Source organism: Phycodurus eques, chromosome 11, assembly GCF_024500275.1.
Source record: "Phycodurus eques isolate BA_2022a chromosome 11, UOR_Pequ_1.1, whole genome shotgun sequence".
Taxonomy (NCBI): domain Eukaryota; kingdom Metazoa; phylum Chordata; class Actinopteri; order Syngnathiformes; family Syngnathidae; genus Phycodurus; species Phycodurus eques.
The window spans coordinates 18,696,989-18,717,139 of record NC_084535.1 but is presented as its reverse complement, the minus strand read 5'-3'; the positions used below and the strand labels follow the sequence as shown (position 1 = coordinate 18,717,139).

Genomic DNA, 20,151 nt, shown 5'->3' with positions numbered 1-20,151 from the left:
TCCTTTGACTTATCCAAAGCTGGTCCCGAGCGCACAGGCGGAACCTCATGCCAATGCACTCGCATATTAGTCCGCCACGGAGTAATAGTCACAATTACATCTGTGTGCAGATGGTGGATGTGTGGAATTGATCTAGCTGCCAGCATTCAAGGAGTACAAAACAGCATATGACAACAACGATGGCAGACATCGATATGTAGTATGTATACAAACCATGTGAGGGAGGGTGAAAAGCTGTCCATTTAACCCATGTTTTAGTGACAATATTTTATACAGCTGATTCTGGTAGACTGCAAAACATCTCTGATCCTACAATGACACAGCTTGTTTTCAGCTGGTCTGTCAGGTGCTTTCATTCATCCTCACCACAGTTTCATCTGAAAGAATAGTCCATGTGTTGTTGCTGGCACATCCAACTCAGGAAATGCCTGCATGGGAGAGGTGGGAAATAAGTAGAGCAAGAACAAGGCAGAGAGTATAAGAGTATGAAGACAGGCCTGATTCACCCTGAGTTGGAGTTGTTGACTGTTAGAACACAAAACTGGATAGAACTTAATTTGCAAAGAACCTATTATCTACCCAACAATGTTCTGAACGTTATCCCATTCTGACATCCAGGCATCGGTGGGGGCGGAGGGTATGGTGGGGACTTTTCCCATCATGATGAAGAGAAGAGAAGCAGCCTGCTGGTTCTCAAACTCTGGGACAGATTAGCAATGCTTTTAAATGAGTTGGCAATCCACAGCTTCAATCATGCTCCACCTCCCATGGTGCAAGTTGTTGGTCAACAATGGAACACAAAAGAGGGTAGTGGGGGCTGAGCGAAGTGAACCGTCCCAGGAATTCTCAAGTTGCCAGGAATGTGAAACCCTCCCCAAGGAAATTCCTCTTGCTCCAGAAGGCAGAGGAAGGAAACCAAATGGATTTTGACACATTTTAGACTGTGGGAGTGAGCGCGAAAAGGGGGGGAGTCATGGTGTTGATTGGTCCACCCTGAAAGACCATGTGAACAACACGATGAAGCAAGGAGTCCAGTTGATTTCAAAATCAGGATTTCCAGGACAAATTGCAGAAGTTGATCGCCCTGGAGGTGGTAAAATTCATAATTTGCAATACTATGGGAGAAATATGCATCAAAAGAGCTTGAACCACCAACATGCATGATACGACTCAAGATGTATTGTGCGTAACCATCACAGGATTAACACAGAGTGCATGCTTTTATTTTTTTTTAGCTTTTTAAACTACAAAATAAATGTTTCCAATCCAAACAAAACAGTGGTGGACCCTGATCTCACAACTGTGTCAAACCTAGAGCATCCACAGTATTCCCAAATATTTGCATCTATTTAAGGGACAAACAAGATAAATGGATGGATGGATGGATATTCTAAATTTGAATAGATTAAATACAAAAATAACCCTGCGATTGGCTGGCGACCAGTTCAGGGTGTACTCCACCTCTCGCCCGAAGTTAGCTGGGATGGCATCCAGCACACCCGAGACCCTAGTGAGGATAAGCGGTACGGAAGATGAAAGAATGAATGAATGAATAAAAAATAAATTTGAAAACCATGATCAATAATTAAATTACAAATTGTACTATTTAAGTACAAAATAACAACTTAAGTTCAATTCAGTAATTGTTTTTTGTCAGTATATGGTGGGAACAGAATTTGCTTTCTCCACGTGCGGCAATGCGTCTGGGATATAGTTTTATTTGCTGTTCCTGCTGTGTACATCTCGACCTCTGAGGGGCAGTATGGTGCACATAATGAGATACACACTTGCAGTAACAAAGAAAGAAAAGTCATGATCGAATATTACTACGGTATGTTTGGAAAGTCAATCTGACGCTCTCGCTGCACTCTGAGAGAATTTACGAACAAGTGTGATGGCCATTGCCAGGGATACGTCAGTGCGTCCGCCACATTGAATGCGTGAGTTCTGCCTGTAAACATCTGGTCGTGGCTGACGCTCCGGCTGCTCTGTCTCCTCAGTCAGAGAGGCGGCAGTCCGCCCCAGCACTCCCAGAGTGGGGCACTCTGAATAGCCAAACAGCACAATCCAACAATGCTCTTGAGTTTCTGAACATTACAGAGTATAGAGAGCACGCTTGGAGTAAATTTCCAAATGTCCCCTTAATATAACTCATTTTTCACAGAGTTTGAAGAATACACAATACACAGAGTATTGTTCTATTGCCATTTTGTAGGTGTTTATTAGACTTTACACCGATTTGATCGGGCTGATCGGTATCTGCCGATATTTAGCATTTTATGCTGATCGGCTGAACGGCTTTAATGTCATAATTCGCCGATCCGATCAATGACCGCAAAAGACATTTTTGAATATTTTTTTTTGTACTCATGTACAGACTTGCATGGATTTCTTACTAAAATATGGTGTACGCTCAAATCCAGAAAACATTGTACGCACAAAAATATCGAGATGTATGAAACTCTGCGTACTCTGATTCCAAGCACATTTAATTCGTACATTCCAACCAACGTGGAAATGAGCGCACATGTTGGAGTAGCCGACTCCTCCCTGTCCATGCCCATATTTGAATATGCAAATCACCTTTAAATAACACCTGAGATGCCGATCTCTACATGATCAGAAAAAAAGGAAAATGAGCAAGGTAATGAAGAAAAATATTTTTTTTGAATGTGAAGTTGCTCAATGAAGTGGAGGTGCGAAGAAAATCCTCTTTGGCACGCTGTCCTCCGGCGTTAACAAAACGCGAAAGAGGAGGGAATGGGACAGCGTGTGTTTGGCTGTGAATGCTGTGGAGACAGCATAGCGCGCACACGCTGAACTAGAAAATAAGTGGTGAGACATTAAGGTGGATGTGAAGTGGCAGACAGCTGCCCACCGCCAAAGTGTGGCCAAAAAATGGCGGAAGAACTGGCGCGGAGGGCCTCACCCCGTTCGAGGAGAGAGTCGCTGTGATCATGGGTGACGCTGCTCTCTCAGGGGTGCTGGGAGCACATGTGGCTGGCTGACTATGATCACTCCACAAGGTGTGGAGTACATGGTGTGGACGATGTATTTTTATAACTCATAACAAATGTGTTCATACAGTAACCTATACTCATGATGCACCCATCATTTCCCATCATCGAACAAATTCTAATATTAGTCAAAGATAAAACAAGTAAAAATAAAATGCATTTTTAAAATGATTTTTATTATTAAGGGAGAAAAAAAATCCAAACCTGCATGGCACTTTTTTTTTTGTCCTGTTCGGCTGTTAGGTCAAGCAGAATACCCTTTTATGCCGGAACACTTTTACTGTGTCACAGTGGAGTTTTTAAGCTTCCGCTGTGGTTTCTTAGTATTATAATTGAAGTTTATTGAGAATCAGAGTCGATCAGAACAAAGTTTCTAGAGGGGAGAGAGAAACAAAGACAAAGCACTAATTGTAAACAGGATGAGAGAAGTAAGTCATTACATTATCTCCAACAATGAAACATTAAATATGAGTGTTGCATGGGGCTGTAGTGCTACACCCTGTGAGGGAAGGACAGGACAAGATACACCAGGACAAGGACAGGAGAAGAAGCATGCAGGCCGTGAACCCGGCGGTAGTACAACTGAAGTGTGGTGGGATTAACTATGTAAATATAAAAGTCTACAGGACAAGAGTATAAATGAGAGCGATTTGCATATTCATGAGTTATTTACGCAATAAGTGCGTGTGTGTGTGTGTGTGTCCCCCCCCAGTGAAAGAGTCCCAGGGGTGTGTGCCTGCGAACACATGCAAGTGAATTGACATCGTTTTACATGCACAAAGACTGACAGAAGTATCCTGTAATTGCTGTGCCTGCACCGCAGAGGCTGAGGACCCAACCCAATCAATCAAGGGGCGGGATCGGGCCCAGGGGTCCAGACTGGAGCGACCCAGCTCCTTCACTCAGGTAGGCGCGACTGAACAATGCAAACTAAAACAAGCAGACATGCCAACAGCTTCTTGCCTCTTGCCATTACATTCTTAAAACAGTTCATTTATAATTCCATTGCAACATGCTGCCAATTTTGTCTTGAGTTTGTTGTCACACCTCTGTCGGGGCAATTATACATTACTCGTGCACTCACTGTAGTAGTCTCTCCACGCTGCACTATTTGCATATCTGTTGTTGACCAATACTGGCCACTCGTGTGCCAGAGTAGCATCTGCAACATTTGCACAATCGACACTGTCCCAGATTATTGCACTCCTAGTCACTTTTAACTGCACACATTTCCTGAAGTCTCTGCGCCCTTTGCACAATGGTCATTACAACGGACTATTCTTCTATTAGTTGTTTCAAATGGCTCTAATTGCTAGAGGACTCTGCATCTTTTTGCACATTGTCCAAAAAATAAATAATAAATTGTACCGGCATTACCAAATTACTGGTAACCTTTTATTGCTCAGTGACTGTGTTTTTTTGTCTTTATGTCTCAAAAGTATTCTCTGTCAATTGACTGTCTGTTGTCGTACTAGAGCGGCTCCAACTATCGGAGACAAATTCCTTGTGTGTTTTTGACATATTTGGCAAATAAAGATGATTCTGATTTCAATGGTATCTTTAAGTAAATATTAGATACCACTCTCCATGCAAAGGGATCTCAATATTGCATCCCCCAAAATGGGATCCAATTCAATACATATTTGTACAAATACCACTATAAATAATTATAATAATGGGAGTACTGATGTTTTTGTCTGGCAAAGCATCAATACAAACCAAAATTACCTTGTCTGTCCAGCTTGTTTACATCAATAGACATTTTTTTTGATAGATTATACTGAAATGGGGCATTATGTGACAAGTATACTTATTTATGACACAGATAAGGCTCTTTCAAGTCGATGACAGAAAGGTTATCTTGGGCCCCAGAATGAAGAATGCTCTGGTCACCACAGATAAAGTCAGAGGGGAAAAGAAAGGATTTTGTTGGTTGTCCACAGGCTAACCTTGGAAATACCACACCAGACTATGAAGTTGTATTTTTTGGGCGGGCACATTCTGTATTTATTGTCCTAATTTTCCCTTCTTCACCATGATTAACCTACTTATATACAATAAGTGATCGTAAACACATTATTTAAAAATCTGTATTTTACATGAGTTTGAAAATTATGCAACCACTTTACATGGTTTAATTTTCTATTTTCAAGTCATCATCAGATCCTGATGATATGGGGCTCTCTATTAAGTCAAAAGTCACAAGATTATTGCATTGACATACTGTATATACAATACACAGTATCGTATATACAGTTTTGTATAGACAGTTTACCCAATGCACAAAAAGTAACATTCTAACGTTCTTACTCACATTACTTCCAGTGGGTATTCTCTTCTCACACTCTTATCCAGACACCCATTGTTACAGCTGGTGCAAATTTTTGCAATTATGATGGAGGCTATGAAGTTTTGTGAGACATATTTTTCTCAAACTGATCGGTGTATTTCAAAATTTATTCAGGTATTGAATCTATCCATCCATCCATCCATTTTCTGAGCCGCTTATCCTCACTAGGGTCGCGGGCGTGCTGGAGCCTATCCCAGCTGTCATCGGGCAGGAGGCGGGGTACACCCTGAACTGGTTGCCAGCCAATCGCAGGGCACATAGAAACAGACAACCATTCGCACTCACAGTCACACCTACGGGCAATTTAGAGTCTCCAATTTATGCATGTTTTTGGCATGTGGGAGGAAACCGGAGTACCCGGAGAAAACCCACGCAGGCACGGGGAGAACATGCAAACTCCACACAGTCAGGGCCGGGGATTGAACCCGGGTCCTCAGAACTGTGAGGCTGACGCTCTAACCAGCCGGCCACCGTGCCGCCGCAAAAGTGTTTTGTCTTTTGTTAATTTGTTTCATGAAATGTAAATTTTTTTTTGGCTTTTGTTAATTTGTTTCCTGAAATATAAAAATGTTTTACAATTTGTTATATTGTTTTGCACTTCCAAGGCACCGTAGGTTGGTGATGCCTGCAACACACTCTGCAGGCATGACCAATTGACCCACGCTTGATCAAAACTGTTACATTAGTCATAGAGATTAAGAATAGAAATGTTAATCAAATGTGCACTTGATGAAGTGACCACACAACACATCTTCGACACAGAAAAGACCTACAAATCTGTAGCAATAAAAAGTCCCACTGCACAGGTTATTTTCTTGTGTTTACCTTCAGTGGCACGGTAGGTGTGCTCAAAAGCATTCTTAATCGACACTTGTTGTTTTGCTGGCGTTTACCTTTGAGTCGCTCGACTGTCGTGTGTCCAGCAAGTGTTCCATCACGTGATAAATACGTGAGAAGCTGGGTCATATTGCTTGTGTTTCCTTAAAAAGTACGGGACATGTTTCAAGCAATTCTTGCTGATAGTAAAATGTCTGTCAACACTACAGTTTTCACTCCCTCGTCATTGTATTCAATGGTGAAAACGAAAATAATTCACACTGGAGGTTTGAAAGAGGTTGGAACTCATCCAATGTGTCAATGCAAAGTGAATTACAAAGACCAAAAAAAAAAAAAGGCACTGGCCACTGTCCCGTGCAGAGCATATCGAATGGTAGTCGTTCTACTAGAAATGTCCGGTGAACACAGTTCTACATATATTATGTACCACAAAGTTGTTCCAGAATACTCATGTTCTAACCTCATACATACTTTCCACTGACTGGATTGATTGATTTGGATTTCTTCTTACAAAAACACGACCGGCCACAATAGTAGGTACACTTGCACATATAATCATATCCGATACATGTATCAAATATTCTTCCTTTACAAAGGAATAATAATAATGCTAAGTTTTGACTGACACTGTCAGAGAGGTATTAATTGAACAGTAGTTATTTTTCGTGTATGTTAAGAATAATTCAAATCCATCCATCCATCCATCCATGTTCTGTACCGCTTTTCCTCACTAGGGTCGCGGGCATGCATGCTGGAGCCTATCCCAGCTATCTCCTATCCCAGCTATCCCAGCTATCTTCCACCCTGAACTGGTCGCCAGCCAATTGCAGGGCACATAGAAAGAAAAAATTAAATATTTATTTACAATAACTTTTTACTGTACTGGGCGCTTTAGGCCATAAAAAATACCTACAAAGCAATTTTCTACTGAACAGTAATATGGTTGTATCCATCCATTTTCTGAGCCGCTTCTCCTCACTATGGTCGCGGGCGTGCTGGAACCTATCCCAGCTGTCATCGGGCAGGAGGCGGGGTACACCCTGAACTGGTTGCCAGCCAATCACAGGGCACATACAAACAAACAACCATTCACACTCACATTCAAACCTACGGGCAATTTAGAGTCTCCAATTAATGCATGTTTTTGGGATGTGGGAGGAAACCGGAGTGCCCGGAGAAAACCCACGCAGGCACGGGGAGAACATGCAAACTCCACACAGGCGGGACCGGGGATTGAACCCGTGTCCTCAGAACGGTGAGGCTGACGCTCTAACCAGTCGCCACCGTGCCGCCATATGGTTGCATATGGCCTCAAAAAAAAAATTCAATGTAACGAACAATCTGCTCTATTGGACGACCCCCTGAAATCATAATAACTAAAGACTAGCATGAAAATGACCTGAGAGGCTTGCGGCACATTTTAATTCTTACTGTTAAGCTTCGAAGGGTAAGTAGTTTTCTTTTATTCTTGTTGTGTTATATAGTGGTTAGCTTCTCTTTCATTATGTGACAGTTAAGAATGCTAAACTGTTATTTAAACATCCATCCCAGCTATCTTCGGGCGAGAGGCGGGGTACACCCTGAATCGGTCGCCAGCCAATCGCAGGGCACATAGTAACAAACAACAATTCACACTCACATTCACACCTACGGGCAATTTGGAGTCTTCAATTAATCTATCACGCATGTTTTTGGGTTGTGGGAGGAAACCGGAGTGCCCGGAGAAAACCCACGCGGGCACGGGGAGAACATGCAAACTGCACAAAGTCGAGGCCGGGATTTGAACCCCGGTCCTCAGAACTGTGCGGCAGATGTGCTGACCAGTCGTCCACTGTTCCGCCTTATTTAAACGCCTTATTTAAACACCTTATTTAAACATCTTCTACAGTTAATAGTGATGTTATGATGGCAGTGTGACAAGTGGAACAAATTAACAATGAGAAAAAAAATTTGAAATTAGGACAACTTGCAAGTCAAGGGACACTTGACTTTCGAAATGCCACTGTACTGTGCATTTTTTCTGACAATACAATTGTTCTACAATTCTGAATTTACATTTGGTTCACAATCAAAGGTGAATCAAAAAATTCCCTCGTGTCATATTGAAGCTACGCACGCACGCACGCACACACACACACACACACACACACACACACACATATCTCTTTGCGTCTGCAAGTGTAAGAAAAAACGATCCAGATAATGAGCTAAAGCAGGGGTGTCAAACTTATTGTAGTTTGGAGGCCACATACTGCCTAATTTGATGTCAAAGGGGCCGGACACTAAAATCATGCCATACTGAATATAATAATGACGAGCAATAACTTGGTTCTTTTGTTTTAAAGGGAAAACAAGTACATTGGGAAAACCTTCAGATTTAATTACTTTTTTAAAATGATCATTTTACAAATCAACCTCAGATTTCTTGAGAAAATGTTGCTTTGGTTTGTCATCTCTGTGTGCATAATAACCGATCACAGTGATTGCATTTCAAGGCACAAAATGTTAAGTCACATGTATTTGGAACTGAAAAATATAATCTTGAACTTTAAAATTAAATCAATTTATGACTACCAAGGAATTAATACTATTCAATTTTCAAAATGAGCACATTATATTTCTTAAAATTATCCGTAGTCCCCACCACCACAAAGTCTTCAAATTCATCCTGCGGTCTGTATTGTACTGCGTAGCGGGCCAGTTTTGGTCCACCAGCTGTATCTTTGACATTACTAAAGTACATTTAGCCACACTAATGCTATGCACCAAATTTCAATCTCAGGTCTGTGCGGAACTTCAGCTATGATGGTAACAACTGTTCAATGGTTTCTTTTAAAAATGTTAATCAAGAAGCACACACAATGATCCATTCCACAATTGAAATAAAGAAAATTCCATACAGTACTGTATAACAAAAGGGAATAGAAAAAATAACACTCATATATTTTTAATCTCAATTTGTTTTTACGTCATCTGAGCTCATGTGAACGCTGAATAATGCTCATGTGTACCTCATCAGCTCCGCAGTAAATAATTCATGTTGTTCACATGTTGTGACTCCATTCACACTTGCTTGCATACTCGTGCAGGCAGCAGGCAAACACACATATGCACGCACGCATGCCCAGAGTGGAAGGACGCCCTCCCCTTTCAAACCCACTTTCCCCCCTGTGAGTAGAACAGATCTAGGTCAAAGCTGATTAATGTATCCTCAGCTCCCGAGAGAGGCTTCTGGTCAGGTGGCAGCAGTGTGCCTCCTCACCGACGATGCATACTAATGCACACACGAGTCTGGTTGAAAATAAATCGTATAGTTTGGTTGGCTTCAACGCAAAAGAGTGTGTCAGTAAATGTGCATACAACATTTGTTGTGCCACAGGCCGTGTAAACATGTCGAGTTGCTTTGATGGTTACATTTGACGAGTTAGCCACAAGAGCATGAAAACGCGAAAACTTAAGAGAAACAAGACAACCACTTAAGTGTAGACAGATCCCATTTGTTTACAGTTCCGCTACAAAATGACAATAATATGCGACTAATGGGACGAACGGTGCCCATATCGTTGTGTATCTGGAATGTTGCCTTCAATAAATCCGAACTAGGACTCAAATGTACCCAAGATGTTTAAACGTCAATACAGATTTGTAGTCTTATGTCAGTTTCTGGCGATTTGTTGCAGCAGCCGTTAGAGAAACTAGTTAGCCCAACTTTGCTAGCTCCTAGTTATTACCATAACAATCGGATTTAGAAACACACAAACACACACACACACACAGACACACATTCACATTCACACACACACACACACACACACACACACACACACAAGTGTCATTATCACGATTATTACAAACAAGAAGACGTTTCTACGAATCTGGTGCCCGGAAGCCCGTACATTTTCAATGATAAGAAATGTTTGTTAAACCCCTACTGTCAACTCTAACCAGTAATATATGCTGGTAGCTTTAGCATTAGCCGGCTCCCTAGTTAGCTTCCTTGTTAGCCAACCCAACAGTAAACCAGAAATGCATGGCAGCACGTTCGCATTGCTTCACGTTAGTCACCGAGGGCGTTGTTTATTCAACAGTAGCATCATCGTCACACATCATAAAATAAAACGAAAAATATTCAAGCTAAGGCAACAATGTCAACGTTACCTCGGCACGCAGTTCGGGGATGATCGGTCGATCTCCCAGGTTGCAAAGAGGTTCATAGGGACAGGCATGCCGCCGGAGCCCGAGCCCAGGACAACAGCCCCGGTGAGGGCTCCGGCAGGGAGCGTCGTCGGCGCCGGTAGACAACCGGCACCGCTGCTCGGGCTCATGAAAGCGGCCCGGGCGCCTCCTCTCTCAACAGCCGCCGCCATCATCACCTCCACTGCCGAGGGAGCAACACTAGCAAAGTGTCGGACGTACGCGGGAGCCTGTGAAGTGCGCGCTGCCTGCCCAGCTCCTCCAGACTCCCGACTGACGACCCGATCCCGAGCCCTCTACTGACTGCCTTACCAGTGGCCGAGATGCTGATAGTCAGGGCGGGGCATGCCATCACACGGCGGGAGGGGGCAGCACCGCTTGCCTTGGGAATGTCTACTCAACACACTTAACCATATGTAAACAAATGCAAATACCACGTAGGTCATTTTCAATACAAAGCACTTGCACATATGTTTAAAGAATTGAAAAAAAATTCGATGGTATATGCGTGCAGTGTGGAGCAAAATATCAATATCACAGACAAGAGAACCTGATATTACATTCTATTATGATATATTATCAATACACAAGAGCCAAATATCGATATTTGAGTTTTTTCCCCAATATGAAAATTTGAAGAAAATGCTGCCTTTGTAAATCATAAATCAACTGTGGCTTATCACATTTTAGGGAAAGCTGAATTTTTTTCACTGACCACACCCAAGGCCGATTACCGCCAGACCTATTCAATCAAGAAAGCAGTTAAACATAACCTGTCTGACAAAATGAATTCGGCCAAAAGATCTCAAAAAGCTGCAACAAAATGCCACGATCCAAAGAAATTCAAGATCAGATGAGAGAAATTGACATCTATCAGTCTGGAAAGGGTTACAAAAGCATTTCTAAGCCTTTAGGACTCCAGTGAAGCACTGTGAGAGCCATTATCCTCAAATGGGGAAAACATGGAACAGTGATGAACCTTACGACTACCTTATTAATGGAAATGTGTTTTGATAAGCGCTTTATCGTTTAGAGACCTTGTTTAACTTGAAATTGTCCAAGTCCTCGGGAATTTCAGCCTCTCAACAGTAAGCGTTATCTGATTTCTGTAGTCCTCCATGAAAGTAGACTGGTGATCTTTGTGTTGAATCAAAGTAAGACATTTGCAAACATTTGATTAACAATGATCGACATTTTTGCCTATTTTCTGGCTGTCCTCTAACAAGAAGCTGAACGGGAAAATTCCAGCAGGTGTTTTGATCCATGAATTGACTAATACATTTCCTGATTCAGTTAGAATTGATATTTAAACCGTCCTTTTCATTATGCTGTTCACTGTTCATTTTGACATCATGAGACCAAGACGACACCCAACAATTGATCAACAGTACCTTACCGCTGTTTTTATTTTTACTTATTATTAAAATAAGTACTTATGGGCTAAATGTCCCTGAGGTTCCCACACCGAGTGCACATAAACATTGTACGCATGTTCAACTTTTATTCATTGGTTCAATGTTAAGAATGCCTTTATTGCTTTTGTTTGTTGTGTTTGTTTTTGCAAATGAACAGCTCATAGAGAGATATTTGGAATGGATTGGATTTTAAAAAAAATATTCTTGGGACTGCTTAGTTGATGTAGTTATAAAAAAAAAAATCATTTATGTTATTTACATTTAAGACTGTGATAATAACAATGCAGTATTTAAAAGGACCCTTTTATAAATGAGCAATGATAATCTTCTTAAGGTTCTTGGTGAGCAACCAAAAATGCAATTCATAGCATTCATTGCACCTACGAAAACTGCTGTGAGAGATAAGTGATGTGTAAAAAGATCTCTATTCATAAAGAATATTCAGAAGCTGGCTCTGCAATGCCAGAAAGCCAATTTTATATTGGTTGCATGTACTAATTCTGCTTGCAAAACACATTTGTTTTGTCTCTACCCAACTCCTAACCCTTGGACAGATTTGAGATAAGTACACTGTCTCTTCATCTCAACGCAGTCAAGCAGTGACATGCCATGACTTGTTTTTCATTGTTCTCATAAAATGCAGGTGTTGTGAAACTCAAACTCTGACAAAAGGGAAATTTCAGTCCACGTGACATGACATGTTCTCGAGGGTTGAGTTTGTGAACAATCTTTCACTTCGTAACACCTTATTAAAAAAAACTAATCTATTGCAGTCATTTATGTGATCTAAAAGGATTATTTCTTTCCAGTATGCCAGACTGCATGTAAATTCTCAGGGAGGTGGCTAAATTTGACGTTATTACAGTACTTGTAAAGTGTACATAACACACACATTATGTCACCTCACACACTAAATCTTATCATTATTAAATATGATCATATCTATTAGGCCTACAGGAGATGCATAATAAGAAGTGAGGTCTTTATGTAAAATAGTTTATTATTGTGGTTGTAGAAAGCATGGTAACCTAGTGGTTCGCACATCTGCCTCACACTTCTGAGGTTAGAGGTTTGAATGTCAGCTCTGGGGTTCCTGCGTGGAATTTGCATGATCTCCCTCTGCTTACATGTGTTTTCTCTGCGTACCTGGGTGTCCTCCTACAGTACATTCCAAAAACAAGCAGGTAAGGTTAATTGGAGACTCTAAATTGTCCATAGGTGTGAATAAGGGTTTTTAATGGTTGTTTGTCCATATGTGCCCCTGTGATTTGCTAACGACCAGTGCAGGGTGTACCCTACTACTCACCCACAGATAGCTGGGAGAGGCTCCAGCTCACCCATGACTCTCATAAAGAGAAAATATAAGATATAGATAGAAAGATATAGCTATAGGATAGAAAATGGATGGAAGGGTTGTGGTTGTGATTTGCAGTGATGCGCACCTGCATAGAGATGTGTTTCCTTTATTTTAATTATATTATGTACTTTAGCTTCCTGAGAGGACTAACCCCCATCTCAGTATTAGGCTGGTAAAGGCAGAATTTTTGATGGCTTGTACTGGATCACATTAGATTGTGCAAATACACCCAATGAAGTGTGTGTGGCTGCATAAAGATTGGTTTATATAATGTGTCCTAGATATTACGACTCAAGAGCTAGATATGTTCTATCATTGAGGCCAGATTACAAAAAGAACCACCTGCCTTCTGGGTTATTATTAGACACAAATGTATGTTGATCATAATGAATCCTATTCGTGAATAAATTATGTGAAGTACATTGCCACCAAGTGTTTGAAAACAGCATTGCCTCAGAAAAGCGCCATTTGCAACCTTTTCCAATAGTAACCAATAGATGGCACACTCCATGCATTTGTAGTTGAAGCTTGAAAAAGCACTCTTCTTTTACAGCCGCGAAAATACCAAATGGTGGCCAGATGCAAACATAGTGACATTATGCCATCATTGATGTTTTCAATCACAGGTTAGAGAGATGTGTAACACCTATTTAGTGGTTGTTTTACAAAATCAAATACATTACTTTTATTCAAATCAATAATAAGCATATTCTGAAGAGAAATAGCTGGGCATTTCCTTTTCTAGAATAAACACAGCGTGCTAGACTTATGAAAGCAAACGCTGGATTCAGGAAAATAATTTTCTTAATGCTTTAGATCTCTGGCTTGAGACATTGGTTACCTACAACCTCCTTAACAATGTCAGAACACACACACACACACACACACACACACACACACACACACACACACACACACACACACACGCCAAGACTTGATTTCAAGATGAAAAACATTCCAGAGTAAGAGATTGCAGTCAAACAGTTAATTGACAACTTCAAGGTGACACAGTCTTTGCTAAACTTGTAAAACATGTTAAAGAACAGTTGATAATGGATAGTCATAATTGCGGCAGAACCTAAACATTCAAGGTTGTACAATTTGGAGACTAGCCAACATTCTCTGAGAAACATGTTGCCACTGTTGCAAATACACTTGGAATATTATCATATGCATAATCATGAGAGACATAAACATATATATATATTTTTTGTGTTGACACCACAGAAAGGACAGCCTGGAACAGCTAGTGGATATGAATTGTGTAACCTTTGTGCTTGTGACACGTGCACAGGTGAGCAGGAAGAAGGTGTAAGTGTGCATCATTCTTGGTATAGTGTGGCAGAGTGGCGTTTGGTCAGAGAGGCAAGAAGAGGCTATGCTAACTTCTAACTTTTATGCTAACTGAAGACACAACAGGAAGCAGAGCTGGAGGTGGCGGAAATGAGATGTTGAGGTTCTCTCTTGGAGTGAGCAGGTTGGATAGGATTAGAGATGAGCTCATCAAAGGGACCGATTGGTGGAGGGCTGCAGTGATAGTTGACTTTCTAGAACTTTCTCCCATCTCCCGACTGCATCTCTGGAGCTCAGCCACAGTGATCCTTGGGTTCTTCTTTACCTCTCTCACCAAGGCTCTTCTCCCCCGATTGCTCAGTTTGGCTGGACAGCCAACTCTAGGGAGGGTTCTGGTCATCCCAAACGTCTTCCATTTAAGGATTATGGAGGCCACTGTGCTCTTAGGAACCTTAAGTGCAGCACAATTTTCTTATTGTAACCTTGGCCAGATCTTTGCCTTGCCATAATTCTGTCTTCAGGCAGTTCCTTTGACCTCATGATTCTCATTTGCTCTGACATGCATTGTGAGCTGTAAGGTCTTATATAGACAGATGGGTGGCTTTCCTAATGAAGTTCAATCAGTATAATCAAACACAGCTGGACTCCAATGAAGGTGGAGAACCTTCTCAAGGATGATCAGAAGAAATGGACAGCACCCGGGTTAAATATATGAGTGTCACAGCAATGGGTCTGAATACTTATGGCTGTGTGATATTTCAGTTTTTGTTTTTCAATAAATCTGAAAAAATTTAAACAATTCTGGTTTGTTTTCTGTCAATATGGCGTGCTGTGTGTACATTAATGAGGGGGGGGAATAACTTAAATGATTTTAGCAAATGGCTGCAATATAACAAAGAGTGAAAAATGTAAGGGGGTCTGAATACTTTCTGTACCCACTGTATTTTATATTTCATTATGGAGGGTGGAGTCGTGATTAATGCGTATGCTCCACAGTCCTGATTTCAAATCTGGTCTTGGCCCTCCCGTGTGAAGTTTGGATGTGCTCAGTGTACACCGGTTTCCTGCTACAGTCGAAAAGCATGCCTGTCCTTCATTTCACCCTGTTTGTCTGAGATTTCCCCATTTAAATTTGACCTCTCCTTACTGTGTCTATCTTGATTCTGCCAGGTCCAGAACTGAGTGGTTATAGTGCTCCATTTCTTTGACAGTTATGTGCATTGCTCAGAAGCTACAGTGACTCCAGACAAGTCCAATTTGTCTATGTTTTATCTGCTTGGGTTGTATCTCTTCATTAAAAGACATGTAAACATTAAAAGCTTTTCATTGATAGGAGGTTTTGCCCTTCTCCTGACTGGCTCAAGGAAGAGACACTGGTTATGTCATTATGTCAATATGGTTGTCCTATAATTAATATGACAGACAGTTGGGCCAGGAATCCTCTATGTGAAAACAAAGGATTCCTCAACCAATTGTCTGCTTTCTCAAAGTTTTCTCATGACTTTTTCTGAGATGCATGTTTTAAACAAATTCCTTTGTGAAACAAACCGTCAGGTTAATGAAGTGACCTCTGTGGAGTTAGGCAGCACTGCGGAAGAGGATCATGCATATGTGAAGTTATATGCTCCTTATAGAGTGTTTACTTGAGGTGGTATCTCAGAGTTTGTCCTGAAGGGTGAGACAAAAAAGTGCACCGGCTCAACCATTAACTCATAATTTTATTTGATTTCCTTACCAAACTTTAAAAATAGTTTTTTATCTGCTACAGACCCCACACTTGAAGATAAAAAAATCATGCATTCAACAGTTTTGTTCGTATTCTGTGTGGTGTGCTCCGAGAATCTCAACACAGCAGACCACAGACATAAAGATTCCGTTGCGCTGCCGATTTTAAAGTCTCACGTGATCACACGTGATCTCACAAAACAGAAGTACAAGAAACACTTCCAGATACGTGTCGATGTTTCCTGAGTGTTCCCGAAGGTTGACAGAGCTGAGAGCCTTGTAAAATGGCGATGTCCTCAAAAAGAAAAATAAATAAAATCAATGAATTAATTAAAAAAAAGACTTTCTTTGGAAAGTGCATGCATCCATCCATGTATGTACTGTACGTATTCTTTGACTGGCTACATTCTGTTCCACGTCATCATTCTCGGCGTCAAGACTCGGGAGAAGTCGGCGTTCCCCACACACATGAAGAGTTTTGGTCCTAAATATTGAACACATTCATTATTTAGGATTGTCGGCCCCGACCTGTTCAGACCCTAAAATTGGGACAAATCCACTCTTAACACACATCAGACCCAAGGACAGTCTTATAGGATAATCTTATGAGACTTAAGGTCATCTGGCGTTTGACATGCTAGGTCAGGAAGGGACAAAATCAGCACTAAAACAGTTTGATTGTCTATATGTGTGTTCCGGGCCTACAGGATTCCATGGCTCATTTAATGGGAAACATCAGCAGGTATCCGGGAGTGTTTCTTCTTTGGTTTTGTGAGATCACGTGATCACACGAGACTTCGAGATCGGCGGTGGAACAGAATCTTTAAATGTGGGGTCTGCTGGGTTGAGATTCTATGAACACGTCACACAACTGACGACCCAAACTGTTGAATGCCCGATTTTTTGTCTTTATGTGTGGAGTCTGTAGCAGATAAAAGCTCTTTTAAGAGTGGAAAAATCCTTATGTATGTATGTAGGCGGGGTACACCCTGAACTGGTCGTCAGCCAATCGCAGGGCACATAGTAACAACAACCGTTCACACTCACATGCACACCTACGGACAATTTAGAATCTTCAATTAACCTACCATGCATGTTTTTGGGATGTGGGAGGAAACCGGAGTACACGGAGAAAACCCACGCAGGCACGGGGAGAACGTGCAAACTTCACACAGGCGGAACCCCGGTCCTCAGAACTGTGAAGCAGCTGTGCGAACCAGTTGCCCACCGTGCCGCCATTTTGACCTTCTTCCATTAGTTTTATGTGCTTTGCGCATATCATACATAACTGTGTCTTGCCTCGTGAGTTGTATTTACTTATATTTTGGTAGTTACTGTTTATCAAATTGTATTGAAATCTTACTGGATTTGCCTATACCCTGTGTACAGTATGTCAATATGCCAATTTGCTTCTTATTTATGGAAACTCTGGTTATGCAGAGTGCATTAGCATTTGGAACTGAACAAAACAACTTATTTGTTTTCTCACCCCACCCATTTAGATTTGCCAGAAGAAGTATACAAAAGAGACACAAACAGAACAGATACAGTATAATTTAAGGAAAGTCACGGGTGAAAAAAAGTGCTTGATAGAATCCTATGATTGCACAGTATGCAAATCATGTGCACACTCCGAATCTCCTCTTGATCTCAGAGTACTTGAACCGTGCATAAAACACATTCATATTTTTCTATTCAGTGAGTACCAGTGCAGCTTCAGTGCTCCCTGAAGAAGCCAATTCCCTAGACATTCATTGTGTTTCCACTCTGGACAATGCAGCCTGGAGAGACAAGAGAGACAGAGCTATATAATCCATATGCATGAATGTCAGCCGTAAAGACAAGACAAAAAGACTTACAGCATCTTCTCTGAAGGTTGACCTGCTCTGACTGCACTGCTACAAAGGACAACTCTGGACACAAGCCAGTATTAGGGGAAATATCCACTGCTTTCTGCCCATTTGCTATCTCCTCTCAATGGCCCTTAATGTGCTTGGTTGGGAACCTTTGTTGAAAGGAATCATTTTGCATTTAAATTTCCCAGGACAAGAACAGGGAAACTCCTTTCTTAGCAAATGTTTCTCATGGGTGAGGTGCTTCTTGTGTAACACATTTTGTTTAGGTGATCACCAAACACACTTTTTTGTCATACCCCACAATAAAGAGCTTTTTTTTTTGTTTTGAGCACAAAACACAAAACAATATGCAAGCCACGCAAATAAATGTAAACATTAAATGAAAAACGATTGGTTTTATAAAAAAATAATCTTAAAATGAACAGACGTAACACAACACTAGAGATGGCTTCTCAATATTATAGACTGGTGGCGAAGACCATCTATTGTCTGTTTATTACATCCTCTTTAATAAAAATGTAGTAAACAACCTATGACAAATCTGAAGCTATTTTTAGTTGCCTAATATCTTTGACCAATATAATATTTTGAGGTTATTCTTTGAACTTGTGTGGTATTTTCCACTCTTTATCATGCCCATGTGAAGTATGCCGAATGACACCTTTGTTTTACCACAACAGACAATGACTCATCTGAAAACATGGATTACAGATAATTTTAGTTCCATATGTTCCAAGTATGGTTGAAAATGGCTATGAACCTGTTAACAAACAGAGAAAGTAATTACATTAAAGATGGAAAAAGTATTGGCTGAGTTACCAGTCCAGGGTGTACTCGGCCTCTCGCTCGAAGTCAGCTGGGATAGGCTCCATTTTACCCATAACCCTAATATGGATAATAAGTAGGATAGAAAATTGATGGATTGAAGATGAAAAAGGTTATAAATGACAAATGCTTCATGTGAGCCAACCTTTTGAAAAAAGTCTTCTTTGCAGGCCGCAAAATAATTAGATATTTCAATTTACATTTGTTGTTGTTGACATTTTCTGCGTTTGGCGAACTGTGCAGGGAGAACTTTTACGGTATGTTGAGATATATCTAAAAAATTTTTGCACATGTTTTTCAACATGTTTTTCAAATCCACAAAATTAAATCCACAAATTATTTGCCCCTTCCCCTTTTTCTCTGTGGTCTGCCAGCCAGTTGGTGGGCGGTGGTCCGGTGCCCGTGCCCCTCCCTTTGGGACGGGTCGGCGTGCTACGGTTGGGCTCGGGACCCCCCTGGCCCCTGGGGGGGGGGTCGGTGGCGTCCCCCTGGTTGGGTCCCCTGCTGGATGGGCTCACTGGCTTGGACCCCCCTTGTGGGTGGAGGGGGCTGGGCCCACCCTAAGTTTGATAGACTATTGCTTGTGCTGGGATCACTAATAACAACACAGGTTATACTAACATATCAACTCACAGGTTCATACCGGTGTTTAGACACAAAAAAAATAATCCCATCGCACCACTCGTCAGTAGCACTGCCTTGCTCATTTCCCACATCCTGTCATGCCCTTTTCTGTCCACTCTCATCTTGTTCTCTTGGTTCGTTATTGCATGTCCTCACCGAGTGTCCCAACCCCCCATCCACAAATCATAATAATATGATTTGACTGTTGTAATGTACCGTGCCGCCCCTTAATGTCACCTTGTCGATCAATTCCTACAATGGTAATGGCACAACCTGCCATAGCAGCAAATTAACCATCTTAATTGCACACATGACGACACATCATAAAGAGCAATGGATGATTCAGTGTTTTGCTGAACTACTAAAGTGGTCTGCAGCTGATCAAAAGAGTAATCTTAAAAGACATTCTTTACTGCTCTTCAGGTATTTTTGGTGAGAAAAGACCCACATGAACAGTAACATTTCAACTTGTAAAAGAGGTAAAACCATCTCTAACATGTAATTAGACAGAAAGTAATTGTGATTTTATTTTGAAAAAAGAATGTCTGTACGCAAATGAAGATCTTTATGGTTTCCTTGGGGCTAAACTGCTGAAGGACACTAGCAATAATCCATTAGTAGTCACTTTAGTAGACATCGTTATAAAATGATAACATTT

At 41.2% G+C, this 20,151-nt stretch overlaps 1 protein-coding gene across 3 annotated transcripts in view; it reads right to left on the bottom strand.

The window, feature by feature from the left end:
- Positions 1–10,705, bottom strand: part of zmp:0000000755 (phosphofurin acidic cluster sorting protein 2) — a 69,321-nt gene extending 58,616 nt beyond the window's left edge. For all 3 annotated transcript variants that reach the window (XM_061689591.1, XM_061689592.1, XM_061689593.1), the window contains exon 1: positions 10,363–10,705. In XM_061689591.1, the coding sequence (XP_061545575.1) occupies positions 10,363–10,574 (212 nt within the window). In that variant the 5' untranslated portion in view covers positions 10,575–10,705. The remainder of the gene's footprint in view (positions 1–10,362) is intronic.
- Positions 10,706–20,151: the final 9,446 nt, after the last annotated feature.